The sequence below is a fragment of the Balaenoptera borealis genome, assembly GCF_965194805.1.
Source record: "Balaenoptera borealis genome assembly, chromosome: 16".
NCBI classification, from domain to species: Eukaryota; Metazoa; Chordata; class Mammalia; order Artiodactyla; family Balaenopteridae; genus Balaenoptera; species Balaenoptera borealis.
Window position 1 is genome coordinate 53,676,331 of NC_138872.1, and position 27,871 is coordinate 53,704,201.

The 27,871-nt window shown below is 47.9% G+C and overlaps 2 protein-coding genes and 1 pseudogene across 8 annotated transcripts in view; 2 read left to right on the forward strand and 1 right to left on the reverse strand.

The window, feature by feature from the left end:
• LOC309614152 (mitochondrial import inner membrane translocase subunit TIM16) overlaps window positions 1–6,739 on the reverse strand; it is a 67,387-nt gene extending 60,648 nt beyond the window's left edge. Inside the window, exons 1-3 of one of the 4 annotated variants that reach the window (XR_014236046.1) lie at window positions 6,569–6,733; window positions 4,101–4,197; window positions 3,214–3,288 (exon numbers count right to left, since the gene is read on the reverse strand). Coding sequence is in view for 2 of the 4 variants with exons in the window: in XM_082362072.1 (XP_082218198.1) it covers window positions 3,214–3,288; window positions 4,101–4,197; window positions 6,569–6,628 (232 nt within the window). In the remaining 2 variants the exon portion in view is untranslated. Of the gene's footprint in view, window positions 1–3,213; window positions 3,289–4,100; window positions 4,198–6,568 lie in introns of all 4 variants that reach the window. The other 3 variants (XR_014236047.1, XM_082362072.1, XM_082362073.1) reach the window with 3 other exon arrangements.
• Window positions 6,740–7,161: 422 nt separating this feature from the next.
• LOC309614189 (small ribosomal subunit protein eS19 pseudogene) lies at window positions 7,162–9,548 on the forward strand (annotated as a pseudogene). The gene has a single exon. The product of its transcript is annotated as a small ribosomal subunit protein eS19 pseudogene (transcript).
• Window positions 9,549–16,777: 7,229 nt separating this feature from the next.
• Window positions 16,778–27,871, forward strand: part of DNAJA3 (DnaJ heat shock protein family (Hsp40) member A3) — a 32,452-nt gene continuing 21,358 nt past the window's right edge. For 2 of the 3 annotated variants that reach the window (XM_082362113.1, XM_082362114.1), the window contains exons 1-2: window positions 16,778–17,014; window positions 22,828–22,961. In XM_082362113.1, the coding sequence (XP_082218239.1) occupies window positions 16,804–17,014; window positions 22,828–22,961 (345 nt within the window). In that variant the 5' untranslated portion in view covers window positions 16,778–16,803. The remainder of the gene's footprint in view (window positions 17,015–22,827; window positions 22,962–27,871) is intronic. The other variant, XM_082362115.1, reaches the window with a different exon arrangement.

The window sequence follows — 27,871 nt, forward strand, 5'->3', positions numbered from 1 at the left end:
AGACAAGGCCAGGGCTCAGGTGTGGGGGCAGTGGAGATGTGAGCAGGACGGCCAGGCCCAAGTCACCAGAGCAAGGAGCACAGTGACCATCCCTACTGCCAGCCTCCCCAGGGGGGCCGAGCAGGTACTTTCCTCCCAGGCCAGAGCCTGACCCTGGGCATCCTGCCAGAGGAGACAAGGAAGAGAAGGGGCGGGGACTTCCCTGGTGGCGCAGTGGTTAAGAATCCACCTGCCAATGCAGGGAACACAGGTTCGATCCCTGGTCTGGGAAGATCCCACGTGCCGCAGAGCAACTAAGCCTGTGCGGCACAACTACTGAAGCCCGCGTGCCTAGAGCCCGTGCTCTGCAACAAGAGAAGTCCCCACTCATCACAACTAGAAAAAAGCCCACATGCAGCAATGAAGACCCCACACAGCCAAAAATAATAAACAAAATTTTTTAAATTAAAAAAAAAAACAAAAAAGGAAGAGAAGGGGCGGACGGGAAGAGGCACACCTTGGGACAGCCCTAACCTGGACTCCTGGCCACGGAAGCCCTGCCACCCCACCCTGCAGGCTCCTCACGGGACAGGGCAGGGCCCAGGCTGGGTGCAGATGCTGGCACCCCCAAGGGAATGAGCAGTGGTGATGTGGCCGATCTGAGTGCTCAGTTGTGCCGGCAGGCTTGTGGCCTTCATGTGTGTTTATCTCACCAAATCCTCACAACGACCCGTCAGGATGGCACTGTGGTGTCATCCCCAACTGGAGGAAGAGGACACGAGGACAGAGAGGTTAACTAACCTGCCCATAGCTGCACAGCTAAGAAGGGGCAAGGCTGAGGGTCAGGCAGGCAGTCCAGCTTCAGAACCTACATCTTCAGCGCAACACATGGTGTTTCCCAACTCAGAGCAGGCCCCCAGCCACCACCCCCCAGCCCAGTCATTCAGCAACGCTCTCTAGATGCTTCCCAGCCTTCTGTTCCCCTGGACCAAAGGGCCGCTTGGCCCTGAGCCAAGAGGCAGAAGGTGCCCCTGAAGGCAGGGTGCCCCGAAGTCAGGGCAGCAGCGAGAACCCAGGCCACCACAGTTCCGCCCCCGGACCAGCACCTAAGAGGGCAGACCGGTGCCTGGTGCCCAGACAGCAGGTTCTGAGGAGCTGGAGCTCAGCTACCCCCAGAGCAGCTTTCTGGCAAGGCTGCTTCTGCAGGGAAAGGCTCTGGATAGCTGGAGCCACAGTGAGGCTACGATCTGCCAACACAAGCCTGGTTCCCCAGTAACAGGGGGCCCACCACCTTGCAGACAACACCAACTTTTGGCCACTTCCCCATGAGAAAAAAGCATCAAGAAGCAAACAGCATGGTGCCTAAAAACACCTGGGTTCCGATTCTGGCTTACCAGCAGCAATGTCAACACTGCTAAATTCTTTATCTCTTTGAGCCTCAGTTTTCTTAGCTGAAAAACTGGTTATTTAAAAACCTACTTCGGGGCTTCCCTGGTGGCGCAGTGGTTAAGAATCCGCCTGCCAATGCAGGGGACACGGGTTCGAGCCCTGGTCCGGGAAGATCCCACATGCCGCGGAGCAACTAAGCCCCTGCACCACAACTACTGAGCCTGAGCTCTAGAGCCTGTGAGCCACAACCACTGAGCCCGCGTGCCACAACTCCTGACGCCCACACGCCTAGAGCCTGTGCTCTGCAACGAGAAGCCACCACAATGAGAAGTCCTCACACCACAACGAAGAGTAGCTCCCGCTCACCACAACTAGAGAAAGCCCGTGCACAGCAACGAAGACCCAATGCAGCCAAAAAAAAAAAAAAAAAAAAAGAGGTATGAGAATGGATGAGAAAGCAGACTTCGTCTACGCGCTACAACATTAGATGGATCGCAAAAACATCATTCCAAAAGTAACAGACCAGATTCGAAAGACTATGTATAGTGTGAATCCATTTATGTGAGACGTCCAGAAAAGGCCAGTCTGTAGAGCAGAAACCAGCAAACGTTTTCTGTGAAGGTTGGGATAGGAAACGTTTTAGGCTTCGAGGGACATACAGTCTCTGTCTCCTTAACTCTGCAGTTGTTGGAAAAAGCAGCCACAGGCGGTAAGTCAATGAAGAGGCGTGGCTGTGTTCCAATAAAACTATTTACAAAGACAGGCAGCAGGCCAGATCTGGCCACACAGTAGCTTGCAGCCCCTGCAGCAGAGGCAGAAAGATCAACGGATGCCTGAGGCTGCAGCGCCCAAGGTAGAAACGCATTAACTGCCAAGGGGCACAAGGGGTCTTTCTGGAATAATGGAAATGTTCTAAAACTGGATGGTGGGATATGCAACCCTGAAACTTTAATAAAAGTCATCGAATCCTTCACTTAAAACAAGTAATGTTTATAGTATGTAAATGATACCTCGATAAAGTTGTTTCAAATTTTAAAAAAGGATTAGGTGAGAAAACGCAGATACACGCTTAGCACCCGGGGAGCTCTCCATCAGTCTTCACTACTGTCATTTTATTAACCACCACCATCTTCATCAGGACCGCTACACTGAGCTGCACACCCAGACCAGGGACGAAGGATCAGCCCCCTTCCCTCACCCAAGGCTGCCCAACAGGCAGCCAGGAGCGCAGTCCAGAGGGTCTGGGCCCATGGCCACTGCAGCTGGACAGGGAAAGGGGAGGCAGCTGGGCCAGTGCTGCTGTAGCCCAAGGAGAGCAAACTGTTCCCTCAAAGCAGGCAGGCTGCCAGACGGACTGCTGGGTGCCCCCAGAAGCAGCTGTAGTGGTGGACAAAAGCTCCCTTTGTGAGGGCCCATCTCCAGCCCTGCAGCCCAACCAGCCCCCTCCTTGGACTGCCCTGAGCAGCCTGGCTGGAGAGGATGGCTGGTGGTGAGAGGTGATCTGCTGGGCTCCAGGTGAGCACACAGGGCTAAGAACCACATAGGGTTGAGTCTTCTGCAGTGATGGGGAGCCAGCATCAGCCTGGAGCCTGGCACTGGCCGGTGCATATCCCCCTCCTTCCAGTCTGACCACCTGGAGCACCCAGCTTCCCTCCTCTCTGCCCAGGCCAGAATTCTCAACCAGGAACCAGCCTTCCAATCCGGACCCCGTCTGTCAGAAGGCACAGTGAGGAGAACAGGAAGGACCCAGCCAGCCACAGGGCTGTGGGACCAGGTGAGTATGAATCCTTGGCCCCAGGGAGGGAGGGGCAAGTTCCAGGCTTCCTGGGTCCAGTCCCCACTCACCTGAATGGCAGCCCAGGTGGGTCACATGTCTCTTGTCCTCTCCCTGGCCTTCCAGAGGCACGATGCCCAGCACGCCTGTCAAACAAACACGGGGACTCTGACTTCAGGCCTACTAGGGATCTGTTACCCAGGACTCCCAGAGCACACAAGACCCAAAAGCTCAGCCTTGGACCTTCCCAGAGCCTCCACCAACTATAAGGCCACACCCTTTGGGACAGAGTGATTGGCAGAGGTTTCGGTTCCTGCCCCACACAAGAGCCTTCCGTGACATCGACTGAGCAAAGACACTAGGGTAAAAGGTTGTCTCTTTAAGGCACTGTGGGTCATAAGCAGTCAGCTTGGGGCTACCAGCTGCCACCTTCCCAGCTTTACCTGAGAAAGAAGCCCTCACCCAAGGGCAGCAGAGCTGAGGAACAGGTAGAGAGGTCAGGATACAGTGAGATACAGCTCTGGCCTGAAGCCTCTGGAATTCTTAGTTCTATAAACCAAAAGGTATCCATTTCTTGCTTAAGTCAATTCGAGGTCTGAGTTATCACTGACAACCAAAAGACTCTCAACCAACACAGGGAGCTTTTGCGTTCGTATTGACCCCAGCTGCTCCCAGACGAGGAGTGGATTGCATATGAGGATAGCTGGAAACAAAGGCGACAGCCCCCTCCCCACCCTCCAGGCCAAGCTCTTGAAGACCAAGCCAACATGTTTATACAAAGTGTGCTGGCAATGCCTGAAGCAAAGTCAATCTGCCTACTGCACATTGACCAGTTTGCAGGGGTCTAAGGCCTTCATGGTGCTGACCTCTGAGCCCTGAGAGGCCCCTCCAAGCCTCTGGCCCCACCCTACCTAGGATGACAATGTCTGAATCCCCACAACCATGTTCACCTCTCTACCTGGACGGTCAGAGTTGAATGCAATTAAGCTGCAGCTGGCTTTGATATGGTTCCCACATGAGGGGACAGTTCCTGCTCGAATGTCACTGATCCAGGTCTGAAAATAAAGAACAAAAAACGTGTTGGCCAGGGCTCTGCCTAAAGCAAGGGATAGGGCATACGGCATAATCCAGGGAAATCTACCTTAAAGCTGCACCATTAGAGATGCATTCCTTAGGATCAAACCGTGTCCCCACTCACACAGTCCCTTAGAAAATGTAAAATGTCCTTGAAATGATAACCTGTCATTAAGGGGTTGATTTTGCTTATTAAATAAGTTCTCTAATAAGGGGGAGGAAGCTGTCAGAAGGAAGCTCAGGCTGAACAAAGTCAAGAGGCTAACTGGGCAGTGTGTGTGTTGGCAGGGGGTGGAAGGGTTTGATTCTGTTGAAAGGGAGAGAAGCAGAGAAAGGAGAAGTAAGCACCTAAGGTAGAAGACAGACTTGACTTCCTCAGCTGCATTGCTGAAGGCCTCCACCAAGTACGGGGTCTCTTCCAAGCCCCAGGAGAAAACACTCAAGCTCAGAGAAGGGAAAATAAAGGCCTTTCCACGAAGTCCCATAGTCAGGTGAACGATGCACCCCCATAAAAAGGCAATAAGGTTAACACCCCCACACGTGGAGGTGCAGAGGAACACTTTTTCTAAAACGGAGGTCGGCGAGGTCCCAATGTTTCCTGTTGGTTTCAGCACCTCGCAGCATCCCTGCCGCCTGACGATCGAGCACCCACATTTCCCAGCCCACCCACTCACAGTGTCCTGGAAACCACCCCCACCATCCAAGTTTCTAGTTCAATGTTCACCTGCCACGGGTAAAACATTATCATATTGCATTATTCTCCCCTCCTGATTCATGTTTACTATACAAATATAGTGACAGGAAATATCTTTGAAAAGAACCCATCATCTGTTCTCCCATCTCCCGAATATATAAACTGTTTTAAGCTCTCCCTGTAATCCCTAATTCCATGCCTGTCTGTTTACCTTGTTGGACTGAGGCCCACCCAGAAACAAGCCCCAGAGCTCCTCAAGTACACTCCAGACCCCTCCAAGCATTATTGCACTCAAGAGCAATGGTCTTAAAGAAAATGTGAGAACCTCTCCACCACCAGCCCCCCACACCCGCTTCAACCTTTCGATTGCTCCCCACTGCACTCAGAGTAAAACCGAACTTCTTCCTGTGGCCCTCGGGCTCTGCAGGCCCACTCTGGACTCATCTGACACCATGCTTCCCTATCACTGCCCTCCATCCACCCTGGCCCACTTTCCTTCTTCCACCAGGCTCTTTCTCACCCCATTCTTCCTATGGCTGGCTGTTCTCACCCTTCCTGCCTTAGCTTAAATGTCACCTCCTCCCAGCAGCCTTCCCAGACTACCCTACTGAGGTTAACCCCACCTCTAGATCCATCTGCATCTTCATCTTCATCCCGGCCCCTCATGTGTGTTCTTCAGTGCACTTATTAAAACCTGCATTGCCCTTGCATGACTGTCTGCTTTCTGGCTGTCTCCCTCAAGAGACTAAGCACCAGAGAGGAAGGAAAATGCTGTCATGTTCACCGCTGTGGTTCCAGCAGCTGGACACAGCACATGGGACATGCCCAGGAAATATGGTCCAGAGGATAAAAACCGGGTTTTTGCTCCAGGCTGCCCTCATGTGAGACGGTCCCTGATGGGGTCACCAGAGGTCAGTTCCTAGGCTTCATTATTGGAAGACACTCACAAGCCTTCCAAATAATGTTTCGCTGCAGACCAAGGATGGCATCATCTCTGAAGCACACCCCTCATCAGGCCTGCTGCCCTTCCAGGGGACCGAGGTGCCCCCCCCACCACCTGGTTCAGCTCTTCCTCTGGGCTCCACCTGCTTGGGCTTCCCAGGCCCCACCCAGCCTTTGGCAGCATCACCCCGAATAGGGGAAGAGCTCACGCCAGCCGCGAGAGGAAGCGCCGGCGGAAACCCGAGGGAGGGGCGCGCTTCTGGCCGAGGCGCTCCCCCTCTCCAGCTGACACACCCGGACTCGCCAAGACCAGGGCAGAGAGGGGCATGTCTCTCACACCCCAGCCCCGGGCAGGGACGATCGGGGAGGCAGGGAGGAGGAGCCGCCCGGCTCGGAGCGAGGCCGACCGGAAGCCGGGAAGGCAGGCAGCCTCGCAGGCTTCAGGCCTTGGCCCCACTGGGCTGGCTGCGCCGCCTCGGTGGTCCCGGTGCGAGGCGGCCGGGCCAGCGGACCGCAGGGCTCATCGAGAAGCCAGAGAGTGTCCAGGGAGCGCCAGGCTCTGACCGCCGCGCGGCGACGGACGGCCCGGACGACGGGCCCGGGCCTGAAGGGGGCGCGCCTGGGCAGGCGGGCTCGGGTGGCGGGGGGTCCCCGCGCTGGGCCAGAGAAGGGGGAGGGGTGGCCGCTGGGCAAGGGGCGACGGCAGCCGGGCTCACCTCGCGGCGGGGCGGCCGAGCTTCCGTATGCCGGAACTTGGACACCTTGAAGCGGTTCATGGCGGCGGGGACCGCGGCGGGCGCAGCTTCGAGGACCCGGGCGTCGGCTCTCAGGTGCACCGCGAGCAGCCGCGACTCCCGCCTCCTCCCGCCCCACCCACGGACCGCCGCGCGCGGCCACGCCCCTACTCGCCTCAGGCCAATCGCAGCCCGCTCCGGTCCACCGAGCCACTCCCCCAGCCCCTCTCCCTCCGCGCGCACGCCGCGGGCCCGCCCCCCGGCGGCCAATCGCTGCTCGGCATCCCCTGGAGGCCCCGCCCCGATGCCGGAGGCCTGGCCGCGCGGGTCCGGAGGTCACGTGCGGCGCGCTGTCCGCCCCCGGTCCCGCCGAGCGTGCGGGACTAGGGGCAACAGCTGTGATTTTGTGGCTAGGGATTTGCCTCGGGAGACTTTCCGGTGTGCGGGGCACGCCCTTCCCCGGGAGGAGGGAAACCAGAAGTGAACTAGCTCCACTTAGGAGACTGGGAACGCTCTCAGGGAGAGACGGGCCGCTGGCACGGGTCACACAGATAGTGGCAGCGGAGGGGAGCCCAGGTCTGATGCAAATCCCTGTTCGTGGGACCTACTCTATAGGCTCCGCATCCCACCCACCCTGCTTAGGTCATGTGGGCTCGGTAGGAGGGGGGATGGAGACTTCAGCGTCCCCTTATAAGGACGAGTCAGGCCTTGGGCGCGGTAGGGCAAAACTCCTCGAAGGAAATCAATCAATTACAGATAAGCTGAAAGGGCAGTAGATAAGGGCCATGGAGAATCTCTTAAACAGCAAATTTGCCCAACCGGCGCTGCTTGGTTAGTCCCCGGACAAACCTGGGGCGATGCATTCCACAAGCCTTTCTCTTCGCTTTGAAAATTGACTCCGTGATTCCAGAATATGCTTTCTGCTTGAGAACAGACATAACACCTGCTCAGGCGTGTCTGGAAAGGGGACTTTGATCTGAGGAATGCGAATGATTGGTCGCAACGTCCTGCTGCTGTGAAAATTCGCCTTCCGCAGCCTGCTGCAGACAACAGCCTCAACTTAAGCAGGCTGCCCAGAGGGTAACTCTGAAAGCTTAGTCTGACGATGGGCACGAATGGACTCCAAAATGCAAGTTATTTATTTCAGTTCTCACAGGTAAAATGTGACCACTCAGGGGCCCTGACTGAGTTAAGCGCGCCTTTGATCTCCATAAACTAAAGATAGACTGTCAGTAGGGTTGACTGAGGCCTGGGATTTGGAATTCCAAGCAGTCTGGCAGCCACTGGAGTTCAGCTTTCCCATGGCACATACTCTTCAGACTCTGGAATTCCAGCAGCTTTGGAAAAGGCACCATCAGTACAGTCTTGAGTTCGTGTGGTGTTCAGTTACTGCAGGTGTCGCTTATGCTTTTTTTTTTTAAATTGTGGCAAAAAACATATAAAATCTAACATTTTTACCTGTACAGTTCAGGAGTGTTAAAGACATTCACAGTGTTGTGCAACAGATATCCAGAACTTTTTCAAGCAAAGCTGGAACTATAGCCATTAAACAACAGCTCCCCATTTCCCCTTCTCCCCAACCCATAGTAATCATCATTCTGCTTCCTGTTTCTATGAATTTGACTACTTTAGATACCAAATACAAGTGAAATCATGCACCATTTGTCCTTTTGTGACTGGCTTATTTCATTGTAATGTCCTCAAGGCTCATCCCTGCCGTAGCATGTGACAGAATTTCCACCCTTCTTAAGACTGTATAATATTCTGTTGCATGTATTTACCACATTTTGTTTATTCATTTGTCCATCAATGGTTACTTGGGTTCACCCTCCTCTTGGCTATTATGAGTAATGCTTCTAAGAACATGGCTGTGCAAATATCTCTTCAGGACTCTGCTTTCAATACTTTTGGATATATACCCAGAAGTGGGATTGTTGGAGCATATGATAGTTCTATTTTAAATTTTCTGAGGGATCTCCATACCAGATATTGTTTTTAGAATTACAGTTACTAAAAGTTAGGGTTTTAAAAAAATATTTATTTATTTATTTGGGTTGCAGTGGGTCTTAGTTGCGGCATGAGGGATTTTTAGTTGCGGTGTGTGGACTTCTTAGTTGCAGCATTTGTGCAGGATCTAGTTCCCTGACCAAGGATCGAACCCAGGCCCCCTCCATTGGGAGCACAGTCTTACCCACTGGACCACCAGGGAAGTCCTACTAAAAGTTTATTACCATCCTTTAGTTACTGTTGGTTGCTTGGTTAATTCTACAGTATGCAGTAACCCCTATTTGCATCAACTGTATTTGACTTATAACTTCCAGTACGGGGACATTCAGATGTTATGTATTGTGGTTCAAATATAAGTCAACTGTAGACCTAAAACTGTAAAATTCTTAGAAGAAAACATGGGGCAAAAGCTTCACAACAACCTTTCCCCTGGCTGGCAGCTTGGAGGCTGCATGATGCCTGGAGTTACTGTAAAAGATGTGAACCAGCAGGAGTTCGTCAGAGCTCTGGCAGCCTTCCTCAAAAAGTCCGGGAAACTGAAAGTCCCTGAATGGGTGGACACTGTCAAGCTGGCCAAGCATAGAGAGCTCGCTCCCTACAATGAGAACTGTTTCTACACACAAGCTGCTTCCACAACACGGCACCTGTACCTCCAGGGCGGCGCTGGGGTTGGTTCCATGACCAAGATCTATGAGGGGTGTCAGAGACATGGTGTTATGCCCAGCCACTTCAGCAGAGGCTCCAAGAGCATGGCCCATCGGGTCCTCCAAGCCCTGGAGGGGCTGAAAATGGTGGAAAAGGACCAAGATGGGGGCTGCAAACTAACACCTCACGGACAGAGAGATCTGGACGGAATTGCTGGACAGGTGGCAGCTGCCAACAAGAAGCATTAGAACAAATGATGCTGGGTTAATAAATTGCCTCATTTGTAAAAAAAAAAAAAAAGAAAGAAAAAGCTTCACAACATTGGATTTGGCAATGAATTTTTGGATATGACACCAAAGGTACAGGCAAAAAAAGAAAAAATAGACAAATTGGACTTAATAAGAATTTTTAAAATTTGTGCATCAAAAGACACTGTCGGGGGCTTCCCTGGTGGTGCAGTGGTTAAGAATCCGCCTGCCAATGCAAGGGACACGGGTTTGAGCCCTGGTCCGGGAAGATCCCACATGCCGCGGAGCAACTAAGCCCGTGCTCCACAACTACTGAGCCTGCGCTCTAGAGCCCATGAGCCACCAACTACTGAAGCCCGCACGCCTAGAGCCTGTGCTCTACAACAAGAGAAGCCACCGCAATGAGAAGCCTGCGCACCGCAATGAAGAGTATCTTCCGCTCACCGCAACTAGAGAAAGCCCGCGCGCAGCAATGAAGACCCAACGCAGCCAAAAATAAATAAGATAAAAAAAAAAGAAATAAAGACAATCGGGAATTCTGTGGCAGTCCAGTGGCTGGGACTCTTCACTTTCCCTGCTGAGAGCCAGGGTTCGATCCCTGGTCGGGGAACTAAGATCCCACAAGCCTCATGGCGCAGCCAAAAAAAAAAAAAGGAAAGAAAATCAGCAAGATGCAGATTTCATCAGGCATAGATGAAACTTGAGAACAAAAAGATAAATACTGTACGATTCCATTTATGAGGTACTTAGAGTACTCAAAATCATAGAGATGGAAAGTAGAATGGTGGTTGCCAGGGGCTGGGGGAGGAGGAAGTAGGGAGTTTAATGGGTATAGAGTTTCAGTTTTACAGGATGAAAAGAGTTTGGAGATGGATGGTGGTGATGGTTGCACAAAATTATACATATATTTAAAACCACTGAACTGTGCCCTTAAAATAGTTAAGATGTTAAAGTTTATTATGTGCATTTTCCCACAATAAAAAAAATATATAAATCAACTATACACCTACTGCAAAAGTTCATTGTAAACCTCCCAGATTTGCTTGATGTCACTTCACTGTTATCCCTGAATTACTTGTGTTTTTTTTAATGTACCATTATGTCAGATGGGCCTAAATGGGCACAGTCAGAAAGCGAGAAAGCCTTTAACCCCCAGAGGTAACAAATGGATATGCCATGGGCTAAATCTGGTCTACAAATATGTTTTAGTGGTTCACATGGTGTTTTAAAAATTGGGAAGCTTCAAAAAAGTTTGGATTTCAGATCTCTTGAAAAACTGAAAGATCTGGCAACACTAGGTCCACATCCCTACGTGGCTAAAATGCACTGGAGCTCACAGCAACTGCCACTTTTAAAACATGTTTTCCTCACCACAGTCCCACCAGCCCCTGTGGTCTTTTGTTTGTTTGTTTTTTAAATACTACTGTTGGTTTTTAAAATTATTTATTTATTTATTTGGCTGCATAGGGTCTTAGTTGAGGCACATGGGATCTTCACTGCAGCATGCAAGATCTCCATTCTGGCATGTGGGATCTTTAGTTGATTACTTTTGGCTGCGCTGGATCTTCATTGCTGCCCGCGGGTTTTCTCTAGTTGCAGCAAGCTGAGGCTACTCTCGATTGGGGTGCACGGGCTTCTCACTGTCGTGGCTTCTCTAGTTGCAGAGCACAGGCTCTAGGCGCCCGGGCTTCAGTAGTTGTGGCTCGCGGGCCCTAGAGCACAGGCTCAGTAGCTGTGGCACACGGGCTTAGTTGCTCCGCGGCATGTGGGATCTTCCTGAACCAGGGCTCAAACCTGCGTCCCCCGCATTGGCAGGTGGATTCTTAACCACTATGCCACCAGGGAAGTCCCAGCCCCTGTGGTCTTATGCACAGCCACTCCACTCTTGTGCTTTACCTGTTTGGTCCTGGCACCTGGGTTTGTGATCCCCTGACCTTCTCTCCCAGGAGAGAAAGAGGCCATGCCCCTGGCTGTGCTGGGTCATGTGACTGTTGCCACAAACTGGGGGCTGATGGAAGCAGAGTAGAAGAATATCAACTTTTCCATTGCCATAGTGATGAACCTGAGCGCCACAGCAGGGGAGACGGAAGGGCCAGAGGGACATCATCAAGGCCCAGAGAATGACCATCTCAAGTGTTCCCAGGTCCATTCTGGCTGAGTGATCACTGGAGAATAATTTTAGTAGAGTTCAGAGCTCTAAGGCGCTGCAGACATGAGCAGAATAAGTTACTTCATGGATTGCAAAGTTGAACTGACAGCCTCCAAGATTCCTTCCAGCCCCTCAAGCCTATGAATTGACAGCTTTGTCTCTTTGCACTCCTAGAAACCCCATTTCACTGTCTGTTTATAAGGACACAGGAAGACACCTCTCTACCTTAAAAGGCAGCCTATCAAAACGTGGATCAAATTTCAATAGGGCGGATGTCTGGTTAGCTTGGTGCCTGGCAGGATAATTTCAATTTCACAGGTCCTATTTCCAAGAGTAATTAATAATGAACAAGAATTTGGGAGTCCATTGTAGTGAGGTCCTCATTCTAGAAAACTCAAAACACTTCATGTAACCAAAGGAAGAGACATCAGCAGAAAGAAAAGGGATGAGCAAGAAGAAAGCCAAAAAAAAAACACACAAAAGCATTAAAGAGCCTTAGGATGCATCTTTATTTTCAGCTGTGATGCCAAAGAGAGGAAGTTTCTGACATGGTGTTCCCTTAATCTTCTGTAAAGTCAGTTGTTTCCATAAATTAGCATTTTTGCAAGAGAGGGAGGCATGAGGCCAGCTTCAGTGCCAATAACAAATTATTTAGATCTAGTTTTCTGCCCCTGAAATGGTTGTCTATTAAAATACACAAAGGCACATGTAGTTATTTCAGCACAGGAAGCGAACAATTAAGCAACAAAGTACATTTCAAAAATGGAGAAAAACATGACAGTGCACCTTGTATTATTATTTCGTTGTTTATGGAGGTGTAACCATGTAGTCCTGGGGCTCTGAAGTTTTACTACATCTAGTGATTTGTTCTGATTTTTTTTTACAATAACTTGCAAACTATTTATATATATATCTTTGGCCATGCTGCGCGGCATGTAGGATCTTAGTTCCCCCAACCAGGGATCTAACCCGTGCCCCCTGCAATGGAAGCACGGGGTCTTAACCACTGGACTGCCAGGGAAGTCCCCAAAATATTTTAACAGAAACACAAAATTTAACTTTTGTGGTGATAATTCACAACTAAAGGACATTTCCATAGAAAAGACTGTCATTTACTAAGGTGATGTTTTTCACTTTGGAGTCTACTGATCACCAGGAGATCCACAGCTTTATTCTCAGCATCTGTGGTTCTTTTTTTCCTTTAGGAGTTCCTTTCATTTCTCAGGTTTGTGAAACATTGCTTAAGGTTAAGCCTAGTTTGGGCAGAAGAGTATTTAGCTGGGAGCTGAAACCACTTGTGGTTTTTTTAAAGGGCCTTTTAGGAAATCATTAGCATGAAAGTCCTGTTGGGAATACCCAGGTGAGCCAGGCAAGGATATAGTTCATCTTCTACTGCAGGGAACTGCACCCACTGCAGAGGTCACGCCTGGGAACATCTGGGTCCCACATTCCACACTCCCTCGGAATTGTCCCATACTCTCTTGGGGAGGAAAGGAAATGCTACAACTAGAGAAATTGTGACCTTGCTTGTATTGCCTCTGAAGGCTTAGGCCCTTCTGCCCTCCTGGGAAGGGCTCCTCACTCATATGGAGACGGAGCAGCGGTCCCATCATGTAGCCATGGACTTGGGCAGTCCCATAGTACCTCAGAAGCCCAATGTCCACTGGAAATCACAGGGTAGACCCTCTAGTCTCCCTTTGCCTTCAGCCCGGCACGCTGGAGGACCACACTTAAATTCCCTGCTAGTGCTCCCAGATCTCCCCACCTCAGGAGAGCCAGAAAGGGCGCAGTAGAATAGTAAAGTGAGAAGTGCAGACAGGAAGATGCTTGCGAAACTTGTCTGCCTTTTCCTAAACATTTGTTTCTCCTTAAAGCTGAAGTTTTTGGCTTTAGACCAGAGAAGGGGGCAGGGGTGGGGGAGGAAGCAGGGAAGGAGACCCAGGACATATTTTGCCTGAAAGTGTGGGTAGGTGTCGCCTGTGTGCTCATCCCAGTTTTTAGCCACAGCCTGGGATGGATCCATTTGTGTTCCGTCACAGCTGAAGTCCTTGGATGGCGGTGAAATCATCTGTAGGTGAGGGTGGTAATAAATACTTGCCGTGCCTCCCTCCTTTTGTTGTAAAAAGCAAATGAAATTCTGCATGAGGAAGTGCTTTGTAAACTATCCAGGGTTATATGACTGGGATCTACTGATCACAATTTACCAAGGCACACGGTTTAAAGAGAAGAGCTCTAGTTTTGCTGTTAAAAGATCTTAGTTCACCCACTCACCAGCTGTGTGAACTTGGACAAGTCTTTTCACTTTTCAGAGCTTATTTTGCTGTTATTTTGTGGTGAGGGTGAGGGGTCCATTTGTAAAAATATCCTCTGCCTTACTAACCCACAGGGTTGTGATTGTATCAAGATAGAAAACATGAGAAAGTTCTTTGTGAGCTGGAAAGAGACTGTTCTTAGCACAGCCAAAGTTTTCCGATCCCTCCATAGCCACCAATTGCCTGAAATCGGTCCCATCGATATCTCAGGGGTGTTCAGTCCAAATAATAATAACTCATTATCTTTTTCCCCAAAAACTGCTTCTTTCCTGGGATTTTTAGCTTGGCATGACTACCGTTTGGAGAACATAAAAAAAGCATATTCGTTGTATCCAAACAACCATCGACTCAAGATGATTCAGGAAGCACAGACCAAGGACCACTGCTGTGGAGATTTCCCAAGCTTTGTAATCTACTCATGTTCAGTAATTGTATCATCTCTTGTTTTTCTATGGTGACTAGCAGTGAGAGAAAGCAGGCACAGCCCTAGGCTGCTCTCACCAGGGAGTCTTGCCAGAGGCTTCCGTGTTCTCTCCAGGGCCTTTTTCCTCTCCTTTAGTAGTCACCCTCACCCACTCCATTCCCTTGGGGCTCTCTGCTTCATAAGAGAAAATATGGCCTCCCCAACAATCAGCCTTCCTGCTATCCCCTAAAACAAGAACACACACCCACTTTCGGTGTGAAGGATCTTCACTGTTAATCACTGTGGGGAAGTAGATGGGGGGAGGGGCTGGTACTAAAATACAAAACAGTGAGGAAGTTACAAAGCTGACAAAGTTTTCATATTAGTGAGCCCTCCTCTAGTTCCTAACTCGCTCTGAGGTGGTAAATGAAAATCCCTTTGGCTCTTGTTCTCAGCTTTTATTCCTGAAAGCTGTACTTCTCATCCAGCACCCTCCCTCCTCCCCTTAGGTTTTGGGATCCCTGCGGGCAAGTAACTGTCTGCGTTCTCCTTGGTGTTCCAGTGCTTAGCATAGAGCCTGGCACATAGGACTGACATATATTGAGCACTTACTATGTGCCAAGTACAGTATGAAGGCTTTACATGGGTTATCTCACTCTCTCCTCAGATGATCCTTTGAGGTAGTTACTATTATGCCCCCATTTTAGAGAAAGGGAACTGAGGGACTTCCCTGGCGGTCTGGTCCAATGGTTAAGACTCCACATTTCCACTGCAGCGGGCACAGGTTCGATACCTGGTCAGGGAACTAAGATTCTGTGTGCTGCGTGGCGCAGCCAAAAAGAAAAGAGAAAGGAAACTGAGGCACAGAGAGGTAAAGTAAGTTGTCCAAGGACACACAGCTGGTAAATGGCAGAGCTGGGATTCAGTCCCAGGCAGTCTGACTCCACAGCCCATAAGCTTAAGCACTATGCTGGAGACATTTAAATATTAAACAAACTCTTTTCCCCACTTCCCATCCCATGGACAGCCTTTTCCTTGTTTCTCTAGAATGTCCCTTGCTCACCTCAGTCCTCTACATTTCCTAGTGCAAACTCTCAACTATTTCTTGCAGTTTACAACAGCCTCATAACTCTTTTTCACTGGACCAGTGGTTTATAACCTTCTTTCAATTTCAGAGCCTGTGGAGAATTTGATTGATGAAAGCTATGGATATTTCCCCAGATTTACATCCACATACACAAAAATTTCATGTATAATGGGGGAAGGCGCAAGGAGCACAGACCATCTTAAATTCATCCATGAGCTCTCAGGTTACCTTTCTATTGTTAGGGGTGGTGGTGGTGGGAGTGTGAAAGCAGAAACCCCTCTACAGGTCTTACCAGGCCAGGTTTATCTTTCCAGCCTCATCTCCAGTCACACACCCCAAGTTTAGAGCGTACAAGGCAAGCACTTTCACATCTGCTTTTGAAGTTCTTGCTGCTTAGAATGCTCTTCCCCTCCACCGCTGCCTGACACACTTTTCTCCAAAGTCCAACTCGAATGTTACCTCTCAGATGCCTTCCCTGACACCCCAATGCCCCTGACCTATTTGAGAAACTCCTTCACCTGTGTGCCTGTAACACTGTTTATACCTACGATAGCACTGATCACATTATCTTAGTTACCAAGGAGCCTGTCTCTCTCGACTCATCGTGAGCTCCTCCAAAGTAGGGATGGTATGTCATTCATCATTGCATCCTCAACATTCTAGAACGCGCGGGACACCTAACAGGTGCCCAAAACGTTTATTAAATTCGTTTTCGGGTAGCTCGGCTCTCATTCAGCGATCGGCAAGTTCACTACAGGTTTGGAGAAGACAAATAGGCTTAGGAGAGAGCTGAGTGATCAAAGTTCTTTTAGTGGGGAATCAGCCAGAGGGAGAGTGAGCTTGAGGCCTGAATCTGGGAGTAGGGCAGAGACCGCAGCCGCTTGCGCCTACGCCGGGTGAGTAAGCCTCAAGCAAGGAGACCTAAGACTCAGGGTCAGGAAGAAGGAAGCCGTGCGCTGCATGCTGAGATCTGCGCTACTGACGGCCGCATTGCATGCCGGGGTTTGTAGTCCCGCCCCTTGCAGGGCCCCTCAGACCAGTTACATTCGGCTGCACTCAACCACGTCCTTATACAGATACAGTATTGATCGTCCAGCACAGAATGACTAGGCTCTTCAAGACAAGTTACCTATTAGCACTTTTTAGAGCAAACATTATTTCGGCGTCGGCCACGAAGAAAGCGCATTGGGTGCGGATGCGCATGCGCAACGCGCGCCTGCGCCCCGGTGTGTGCGTGTCTCCCTCACTCCCCCCGCGAGTGAACGCAGCGGGCCCCGCCCCCAGAAGTGCCGGCTCGGCGCGCGTGCGTCGTCCGCGTGAGGCCGCCTTGAGCCGGGTGGCGCAGGCGCAGTGTCCCCGGGCCAAGATGGCGGCGTGGTGCTCCACACGCTGGTTGCTGGTGGCCGTGGGGGCTCCGCGGCTGCCGGCTGCAGCGGGGAGAGGGGCCCGGCCGCCCATGGGGGGCGTGGTGGGGGCGTCGCTGGGCCGCAGTCTGAGCGTCACCGCCTTTGCGCCTTCACTGGGAGCTCGCGGTCCCGGGGCGCTGCTGACATTGAGACCTGGTGTCAGCCTCACAGGTGAGTGCAGTCTCCAGCGCCCGAGTGAGGGGCTCCAAGGCCTGGAAAGGAGTGACTCGCTTCGCTCCGACTACGGCGGTAGCGGGGTGGAGCGTGTCTTCTGATCTACGTGCGGAATCGCTTGGGGGAGATGGGCCAGCAGGAGGCAGAGATACCCAAATGGCTACTTAGAGGTGGTAAATGAGGGAGAGCTGCGTGGAGCCTCCGGCGGCGGGGATGAAACGCCCCGCAGCCGTGAACCTTCACCTCTCTGTAAACATTTCTGGAGGCTTTTTTCCGGCCTGCCGCTGCTCCCCTGCCCAATTCCTTTCCCTTCCCTCTACCTCCTAGCCTGTAACGGAAGGGAAGAGGTAACTGCCATTCGGTGAGTACCTGCTCATGGGCTAGCTGGGCACTTTGTGCCTCTTCTCCCTTGATGGTAACAACAATCCTGCAAGGTGGGGCTCATCATCCCCATTTTAAAGAGTGGGGAACTGAGGTTCTAGCAGAGGAGTTGACCCGCCCAAGGTCCTAAAGTTAGATAAGGAGAGTTGTCCCAAACCCAGAGCTGTTCTTCCATAGCTTATGCTCTCCACCACATGGTGTAAATCGAAGGACATACTTACTGTTTTTTAGAAGTCCCTTTTGATTGACATATATACACTAGTATGTATAAAGTAGATAATAAGAGCCTGCTGTATAAAAAATAAAATTCAAAAAAATAATTAAAGAAGTTCTTATGTTGGTCATTGATGCAAACTGATATATATTGAGCACTTACTATGCACCAGGCATGGATCATTTCCATGTGATAAACACTGCTCTTAATTCTATTTTATAGATTAAAAAATTGAGGCTTAGATGTTAACTTGTAGAATGTCACAAAGCTAGAAAGTAGTTGAGCCTTGATTCAAAACCTGCTGCTTTCTTAATTGCTGGAGGTGATGTTGAATTAGTATATGTTAAGCCTTTTAAGTGTTTAGCTATGATGGTTTCTTATGCTGTGTGTTGGGTGACTTCCCTTATAGTGAGATAAGGAAGGAAGGAGGAAACAGTGAACAACCAACGATGTGCCTGGATTGTGCTAGATGTTTGTGTTCTCTAGAATTTGTGCAAATGATATTTAAACTATAAACTTACAAAGATGATTAATTAGAGGGTCCTGACAAGGTAATTTACACAAGATAATTTCCTATTGAGATCCAATTTTTATTGCTTACATAAAAGCCAGTAATTAAAGTATCAGTAATTGTTATTACCTTGTACAGTGAACACTGCTCCAGTAATGTATGTGCGACCTGGGTGGATTATTTAATCCTTTTGTGCCTCTCATTCCTTAAGTGAAAATTTTTTTATTTACAGGTATTTATTGAGGACTTGTCATATGCTAGGTACTGTTCTAGGTACTGGGGATACAACAGAGAACAAAGAGATTGGATGTGGTTTTGGTCAGAATGGTCCCATTTTTAAGTTCTGTTCCTGCCACCTGTATTTCCTCATGGATGGACGGAGCAGTAGTCTGCCCAGGTTTCCTCAGGATTATTTGGATCGATGTCATGCTGTATTTCTCAGTATGAGCAAAAGTGATTATTTTTAGGTTTTGCCAACGTCTTCTAATGTCAAGGTTGTTGTGAATAGAATTTGACTACATCTTTATGCTCAATTATTAATTCTTTAGATACCTATTAAGCTAAATTAGTTCATATCACATTTGTACAGGTTTGGGAACATTTTTTGATAATTGTGTATGTGTATGTGTGAGAGACAGACAAGCACTAAGTACTGAGCCTGGCATGGGGTGATTACTAAGGAACTGCAGTCAGCTGTCCTTTTCCCCAAGTGAGCCCAGTGCCCACAATGGGCATGTTTTGTAACAGGTGTTGAACACCTGTGAGAGGTGGCATCCTTCAAGGTGCACTGTTACCACATCTAAGGTCATCATCTCAGCTCCCAAACGTTGGTGTGTGATCTCATCTCAAATCCAGCAGTACAGTTAGATGATGTAAAAACTTTATTTATTTATTTATTTTTGGCTGCATTGGGTCTTCATTGCTGTGCGCAGGCTTTCTCTAGTTGCAGAGAGCGGGGGTTACTCTTCGTTATGGTGCACAGGCTTCTCATTGCAGTGGCTTCTCTTGTTGTGGAGCACGGGCTCTAGGTGCGCGGGCTTCAGTAGTTGTGGCTCGTGGGCTCTAGAGCGCAGGCTCAGTAGTTGTGGTGCACGGGCTTAGTTGCTCTGCGGCATGTGGGATCTTTCTGGACCAGGGATTGAACCCGTGTCCCCTGCATTGGCAGGCGGATTCTTAACCACTGCGCCACCAGGGAGGTCCCTAAAAACAACACTTTAAATCTGACTTTTTCTCCCGGAATGGAAGGTAGTTATTTCACACCTTCTCCCAGAGTGGAAGGTTGGCCATTCTTGGAATGACTTGGAGGCTAATCCTGTTCTGGGTTGTTCTAAAATGGGCAAGACATTTATTGGTCATATCTCGGGGGAAAATGTGTCTATTAAATGAACTCTTTCTAATCATTGCTAATCATTGATGCCTTTGGGATAATGTCAAGTCATCAAACTTGTGCTAGTTAAATGTACTACTTGTCTTTATATGCAGTTGTGCACATTACTGTCTTCCGTTCTAACCCAAGCCTGAGTTCTCTTCTCATGATGTAGAAGCTGCAGCTTCCAGAACCTTTGCCACTACCAGCCTCTGCCTTCTGGATTGGAAGGGGTGGGGGAAAGAGGCAGGATAAGTCAAGGTAACCCCTCAGTCCTGGAGTGAAGCGGGGGTTGAGTATGGGAGCATTGAGAAACTAGTTCTGCTCTTTTTCTCAAATCTGACCAGAGAAATACGATAGTGGTCTCTGCCTCTCCCACACTGTCTGCTTTTCATATTCCAGGAAATCTAGGGTGCAGCAGCCGAAAACAAGTATGGGGGATACTGAAAATACGGATTTACTGTTTCTGATTTTATCGTTCTGACCATTCCTACTTATTCTCCTGGTTATCCTTTTTCTTGCCCCCTACCTGGATATGCTCCACACCCTGGGTTGTCTTTTGTGCATACATAAATTTTAAGTAGCCTCCCAATCCTTGTTGTTGTTGTTGTTGTTGCTGTTGTTTGAGAGCTCTTTCTCATGCAAATCTGATCAGTTCTCTGTTTAATGCTTGCAGTGGCTCCCTATTGCCCTCAGGATAAAATCCAGACTCTTCAGCATACTCAAAGGCCCTTCTGTTTATTCCTAGGCCCTATTAATTATCATCCTCATCAACATCTGTAACCACTCCTCTACCACCACCACCACCACCACACACACACACACACACACACGCACGCGCACGCACACGCGTGCGCACTCGAGTCTCTGGTTATATCATAGTACCTGCAGTTACACAAGGACTTTCTCTCTCCAAACCAAAGGTGATCATATGATTTAGTTGCTGAATGGAGCACTTTTGAAAGCAAAAGAGGATGCTATTGCAAACAGTGCCGGGACTACAAGCATAAATCTGGATGGATTCCAACCCTCCTTAGCTGAGCTAATTTCTGCAGCTTAACAGCAGGTGCCTTAGAAGACCTCTGAATTTCTGAGATTGGGTTTACTGGTTCTCAACTGGGGATGATTTTACCCTCCAGGAGACATCTGGCAACATCTGGAGTTTTAGTTACCAGTTTGGGGTTGGGGGGTGCTACTGGTAACTAGTTGGCCAGGGATGCTGCTAACACATCCTACAATAAATACATAGGCATGTTAGGCTATAAATAGATAACATAGGGCTGCCATAACTAAGTACCACAGACTAAGTGGCTTAAAAAAATAGAAAGTTTCTTTTTCACAGTTCAGGAGGCCATAAAATTCCAAGATCAGTGTTTTGGTAGGGTTGTCTTTAAAGACCCCCATCTCCAAATACAGTCATGTTCTGCAGTGCTGGGGGTTAGGACTTCAACATGTGAATTCGGGAGGAAGGACCCAATTCAGCCCATAACAGCTCCCCCCCTCCCCCTCCCGCGAGGAACCTGATCCCGTTGTGAACATTGTGGAGGCTGAGAGACTCTGGCTAGGTGACCCTTTTGTGTATTCTCACTCTGTGTTCCTGTGTGCTAATATCACTTCACACACTGCCTCCCACACTCCCCTGCTGGGCGGTAAGCTCCTTGAGGGCACTGGCTTAGACTCTTTTATTCAACTTGTATCCTCAGTGCCTAGTACAGTATTAAGATCCTGAATGAATGCAAGCTCCCAGAGGGCAGTACCTTTGCATGGTTTGCTGCTGTGTCCCCTGCGAGGAGCCCAGTGCCTGGCAGGCGTGTTTGCTGAATGAATGAGTGGTGAATCTAGAAGCTTCTCCTTGGCAGGGGAACCTTTGACTTAAAAACCTGGAGCTGCCTCATGATCCTCATTCTCTTTTGTGGCCCTGCCCTCTCTTTTGCCTTAACTTGGCCCCCTTCTGCTCCCAGCCCTGCCCTCCCCATCTTCAGTTGTCACAGGATGGGTTGGGGGTTAGGAGGCAGGTTATAGAGCAGCTCTCCCCCCTTCACTTGGTGACAGTCCAGTTGGCTCTCTGCTCCATACAGAGGGCAGTTGAGTAGATGTGTCTGTCAGCCTTTCCTCCCAGGTGCTGATGCAGGAGGCCTGAAAGGAGGGCAGGGCATGGAGGCGGGGCTACCATGTGCTTTGATCCCTTTTGGGTTGTCTGCTCTGGGGTAAACAGAGGTTCTGGCACAGGGCCGTTTAACCTTGTGTGTCTATATATATGTATTGTTTTTAGGGGAGGGGTCAGTGCTTTTATTGGATGCTCTCAAAGAGATCTGAGACTCTAAAGACCAAGAACCATTTATTTAGCACAGTGGTTCTCAAATTGAGTGTGCCACAGAATCATCACCTGGAGGGCTTGTTAGACACAGCTTGCTGGACCCCACCTCCGGAGTTCTGGATTCAGATTTGGGAGGGGCCTGAGAATTTACATTTCCAGCAAGCTGATGATGCTGCTGGTCTGGGGACCACACTCTGAAAACCACCCCATAAGCAGATATCCAAGGTTGCATGGTGGAGGGAAAGAACCTGGGGAGTTGTTAAGCTTTAAGTGAGACAAGGCCTATGTGAACACCTGGCATATGGTGGGTGCTCGGCCAGCCGTGTAACAGGAGAGCTAAGTTCCTTTTCAGTCATCCCCAGGTGCAACCCCCATCTGGGGGTGGTTCCTTTAGAGGTATAATGAGGCTACAGCCCTAGTGTAATCCAGCAGAATCAGCCCCACCCAGCACTCTGTTTTTTGTAGACTCCGTTTACAGTGGCTTTAGCTGTATTTTTTTTTTAAACATGTTTTATTTTGTTTGCTTCTTTGACCATGAAGCTTTAATTTTATTTATTTATTTATTTATTTATTTATTTTTGGCTGTGTTGGGTCTTCGTTTCTGTGCGAGGGCTTTCTCCAATTGGCGGCGACCGGGGGCCACTCTTCATCGCGGTGCGCAGACCTCTCACTGTCGCGGCCTCTCTTGTTGCGGAGCACAGGCTCCAGACGCGCAGGCTCGGTAGTTGTGGCTCACGGGCCCAGCCGCTCCGCGGCATGTGGGATCCTCCCAGACCAGGACTCGAACCCATATCCCCTGCATTGGCAGGCAGATTCTCAACCACTGCACCACCAGGGAAGCCCGCTTTAGCTGTTTTTGAAGTGCAGTGAGTTTGGTCCCCAATGGGCTTGTAGGAGAAGAGGCCCTAAAGGTGTGACCTCTCTGTTCCTTCACAGGTATAGCCTGGCTGGTTGTTTGCTCACTATTTCCTTTTGTTGAGTACATTCCCAGAGTGATTTTCTTTCCTTTTTTCTTTTTTAGGAGTAAAAAGTTACCCTTTTCTTTGTACTGCCTCCTTCCACACGAGTGCCCCTTTGGCCAAAGAGGATTATTACCAGATATTAGGAGTGCCCCGAAGTGCCAGCCAGAAGGAGATCAAGAAAGCTTATTACCAGGTCTGTATGGAAGATTTTACAGACAAGACTGCAGAAGGGACGCTGTGGATGTAGTGTGACCCTGACGGGTGCAGTGTGTGTGCCCGTACGTGTCGGTTGTGTGCAGCCGAGAGTGTGGAATGAGAAGGTAAAGATGGGCTTTGCTGGACCATGTTCCTCAAGTGCGTGAGGCCATGCTGGTTAATGCTGCAGAAAAAAGGAGAGTCAGAACCAGAGATTTAAAAAAAAAAATCTTTTTCCAGAGATGTTTTTGTATTTAAATCTCTTCTGTATCTTCTGAATCAGTAGGTGTGCTGCTCTTAAGTTTTAGGTACTCATTCTTTGCATTTAGATAAAAGTTTATGGGTTTAGAATTATTTCATTTTTTTAACCCATCGTCCATATCCCGGAATGTATTGGGCTGATTGGTAAAATGGCATGTGAGTTATCTAGACCTGTGGTTTCCAGGCTTTTGCTCTGATGAACACAATCAAAATAAAAAAAAAAATTAAAGATGAAGGGCGCCGATGTAGGAATGCTAGCTTTTGTATTTTGCCTAATATAGGTGTTAAAAATAATCAAGTACAATCTATTAATGTCATTTGATGAAAAAAAGAGCACTTTAACACCATAAACATAGGAAAGCCATATCAGAATAAAGAAGATTGAAATTTAACAAAATTAATAAATTAAATACAATTTAAATTTTAAAAATTACCGGGAGTTCCCTGGTGGTCTGGTGGTTAGGATTCGGCACTTTCACTGCCGTGGCCGGGGTTCAGTCCCTGGTTGGGGAACTGAGATCCCGCAAGCTGAGCGGCGTGGCCAAAAAGAAAAAAAACCTTTTTTTTAAAGCCAAATACTGATCAAGACCAGACCTAATATCTTATAGCTTGGATAGCTACTCTCTTCTCTTACTCTTTTTTTTTTTTTTTTAAGGGTACAGTTCACTGGTTTTTAGTATATTCACAGAGTTGTATAACCATCACTACAATGAATTTTAAAACATTTTCATACCTCAAAAAGAAACCCCACACCATAAGCCCTTATTCCCCATTCTCCTCTGCCCTTGAAATTGCTAACCTACTTTCTGTCTCTGTAGATTTACCTATTCTGGACACTTCATAGAGATGAAATCATGTGATATGTGGACTTTTGTGACTGGTTTGTTTTACTTTATTTTTTATTTTTCTGGCCACGCCATGTGGCATGTGGGATCTTAGTTCCCTGATCAGGGATCTTACCTGCGCCCCCTGCGGTGGAAGCGCAGAGTCTTAACCACTGGACTGCATGGAAGTCCCATGGTTTCTTTTACTTCAGAATAATGTTTTCCAGGTTCATCCGTGTTGTAACATGCAGCAGTACTTCATTCCTTTTAGTGGTCAAATAATATTCCATTGCATGGATATACTATGGTTTATTTATCTATTCATCAGTTGATGGATATTTGGATTGTTTCCACCTTTTGTTATTATGAGTAGTGCTGCTATGAACATTCCTCTGTAAGTTTTGTATAGACTTATACTTTCATTTCTCCGGGGTATATACATATACCTAGGAGCAGACTTGCTGGGTCAATTCATAGCAATTCTGATTGCCATGTTTAACATTTTGAGGAATGGCCAGGCTATTTCTTTTTTTTCTTTTACTGAAATATAGTTGATTTCCACTGTTGTTAGTTTCAGGTGTACAGCAAAGTGATTCAGTTATACATAAATATATATATCTATTCTTTTTCAGATTCTTTTCCCTTACAGGTTATTACAAAATATTAAGTATAGTTCCCTGTGCTATACAGTAGGTCCTTATTAGTTATCTATTTTATATATAGTAGTGTGTATATGTTAATCCCAAACTCCTAATTTATCCCTCCCTCTCCCCTTTCCCCTTTGGTAACCATAAGTTTGTTTTCTATGTCTGTGAATCTATTTCTGTTTTGTAAATAAGTTCATTTGTATCTTTTTTTTTAGATTCCACATATAGGTGATATGTAATATTTGTCTTTCTCTGTCTGACTTACTTCACCTAGTATGATAATCTTTAAGTCTATCCATGTTGCTGCAAATGGCATTATTTCATTCTCTTTTTATGACTAATATTCCATTGTATATATATGCCATATCTTCTTTATCCATTCATCTGTCAGTGGACATTTAGGTTGCTTCCATGTCCTGGCTATTGTAAATAGTGCTGCAGTAGATGTTGGGGTTTATATATCTTTTCGAATTATAGTTTTCTCTGGACATATGCCCAGGAGTGGGATCCCTGGATCATACGGTAACTCTGTTTTTAGTTTTTTTTTTTTTTTTTTAATTTTATTTATTTATTTATTTATTTATGGCTGTGTTGGGTCCTCGTTTCTGTGCGAGGGCTTTCTCCAGTTGCGGCGAGCGGGGGCCACTCCTCATCGTGGTGCGCGGGCCTCTCACTGTCGCGGCCTCTCCCGTTGCGGAGCACAGGCTCCAGACGCGCAGGCTAGGCAGTTGTGGCTCACGGGCCCAGTCGCTCCGTGGCATGCGGGATCCTCCCAGACCAGGGCTCGAACCCGTGTCCCCTGCATCGGCAGGCAGACTCCCAACCACTGCGCCACCACGGAAGCCCTGTTTTTAGTTTTTTAAGAAAGCTCCATACTGTTCTCCATAGCGGTTGTACCAATTTACATTCCCACCAACTGTGTAGGAGGGTTCCTTTTTCTCCACACCTTCTCTAGCATTTATTTTTTGTAGACTTTTTGATGATGGCTATTGTGACCAGTGTGAGGTGATACCTTATTGTAGTTTTGATTTTCATATCTCTAATAATTAGCAACGTTGAGCATTTTTTCATGTGCCTGTTGGCCATCTGTATGACTTCTTTGGAGAATTGTTTATTTGGATCTTCTGCCCATTTTTTGATTGGGTTGTTTGTTTTTTTGATATTGAGCTGTATGAGCTGTTTGTATGTTTTGGAAATTAATCCCTTGTTGGTTGCATCGTTTGCAAATATTTTCTCCCATTCTGTAGGTTGTCTTTTCATTTTGTTTAGTTTCCTTTGCTGTGCAAAAGCTTTTAAGTTTAATTAGTTCCCATTTGTAGATTTTTGTTTTTATTTCCATTACTCTAGGAGACGGTTCCAAAATGATATTGCTGCGATTTATGTCAAAGAATGTTCTGCCTATGTTTTCCTCTGGGAGTTTTACAGTGTCCGGTCTTACATTTAGGACTTTAATCCATTTTGAGTTTATTTTTGTGTATGGTGTTAAAGAATGTTCTAATTTCATTCTTTTACACGTAGCTGTCCAGTTTTCCCAGCACCACTTATTGAAGAGTCTGTCTTTTCTCCATTGTATATTCTTGCCTCCTTTGTCATAGATTAATTGACCATAGGTGTGTGGGTTTATTTCTGGTGCCAGACTATTTCAAACAGGCTGCACTGTTTTAGATTTTCACCAGTAGTGTGTGAGGGTTCAAATTTCTCCACATCCTCGCAAACACTTGTTATCTGTCTTTTTGATTCAAGCCACCCTAGTGGGTGTGAAGTGGTATCTCACTGTGGTTTTGATTTGCTTTTCCGTGGTGGCTAATGATGTTAAGCACCTTTTCATGTCATTTTTGGCCGTTTGCTGTATGTGTATTAGATCCTTTGCCCATTTTTAAATTGAGATATCTTTTTATTACTGGGTTGTTAGGGAATGAGGAAAGACTTGGGGATAGGAAGCAGAGATCCTGGCTTGGGATAGTGAGTAGTGTGTCTCTTGAGCTGGAAGGTAAGGTACCTGATACAAGGGTGGGAGAAGACTGGAGAGATGGAGCCTGGGGCCAACTTAAGGGGGCATGTGAGGCCCTTAGCAAGTACTAGAGATTTAATTTAAGAGAGAGTAGGGAACCATCCAAGTTTTTAGGTGTGGAAGTAAATAGATCAGGTAAAGCTGTGTAATTTAAAACTGGAAATTTAGAAAGTAGGCTTTATGGAGCAATAACTGGGGTCAAACCTTGATAAAAGCTTTTCATGTGTTACATCATTTAATCCTCGTGGCAAAAGACTTGGCAAGGTTATGACATGCAGCTGAGGCCACACAGTCAATAAGTGGCATACATGAGACTAAAGCACAGGTCTTTCTGACTGCAAAAGGCCTCTGTTTTCCTTGTGCTGATCTCATGAGCATATCAGCGTATCTTGCCCTGGCCTGGAACTAGACTTGTGGCCCACCATGATCTACTGCCGTGCCTTGAGAGCCCCCTTCTGGCTGAGCACTCAGCCTCTGACGTCCTTCCACATGCTGGTGTGAGGACCAGCCAGCATGTCCAGCAGCAGAGTGAGCAGCCAGTTGCCAGCAGTGGTGGAGCCAGACGTCTCCTGAGTCACTTTCAGCTTTAGGATTCTGTGCCCTCCTCACCCTCTATCAGGGTGACCCAGACTTGGAAGGCATCGGTAGCTGCAGCAAACATAGTGAACACCTACAAAGGTGTCGCACAGCACTGCTCAGCATGGCCAGGAAGAAACCTTCATTTTAGAGCTGCTCAGCTCGCCTGTGTGCTCTGGACAGCCAAGGGAGATCTTGTTTTGTTTTTTAATATTTAAATCTATGTTTTTAGTGGGTAATATATTCCCCTTGTTCAGAAATCAAAAAGTACAAAGGAGTGTACAGTGAGAAGTCTTCCTCCTTCCCGTTCATCCACATCCCTCCTGGAGCAGTCAGTGTTTTCAGCTTAGTGTATGTTCTAACTAATTTATACTACAGATACAGCTACTTATCTATCCAGTTATTTATCTCTCTTTTTATATAGATGGTAGTCTACCAGATACACTCTTTTGCATCTTTCACAAAGGTGCTCAAGTTCTAAAGAATTAGTTTTTATTTTTGTTAGAGATTTGTTGTGGTTGAAAAATGTGTACACACCTCAGATTTGAAGAGATGGTTTTCTTTCTTTCTTTCTTTCTTTCTTTCTTTC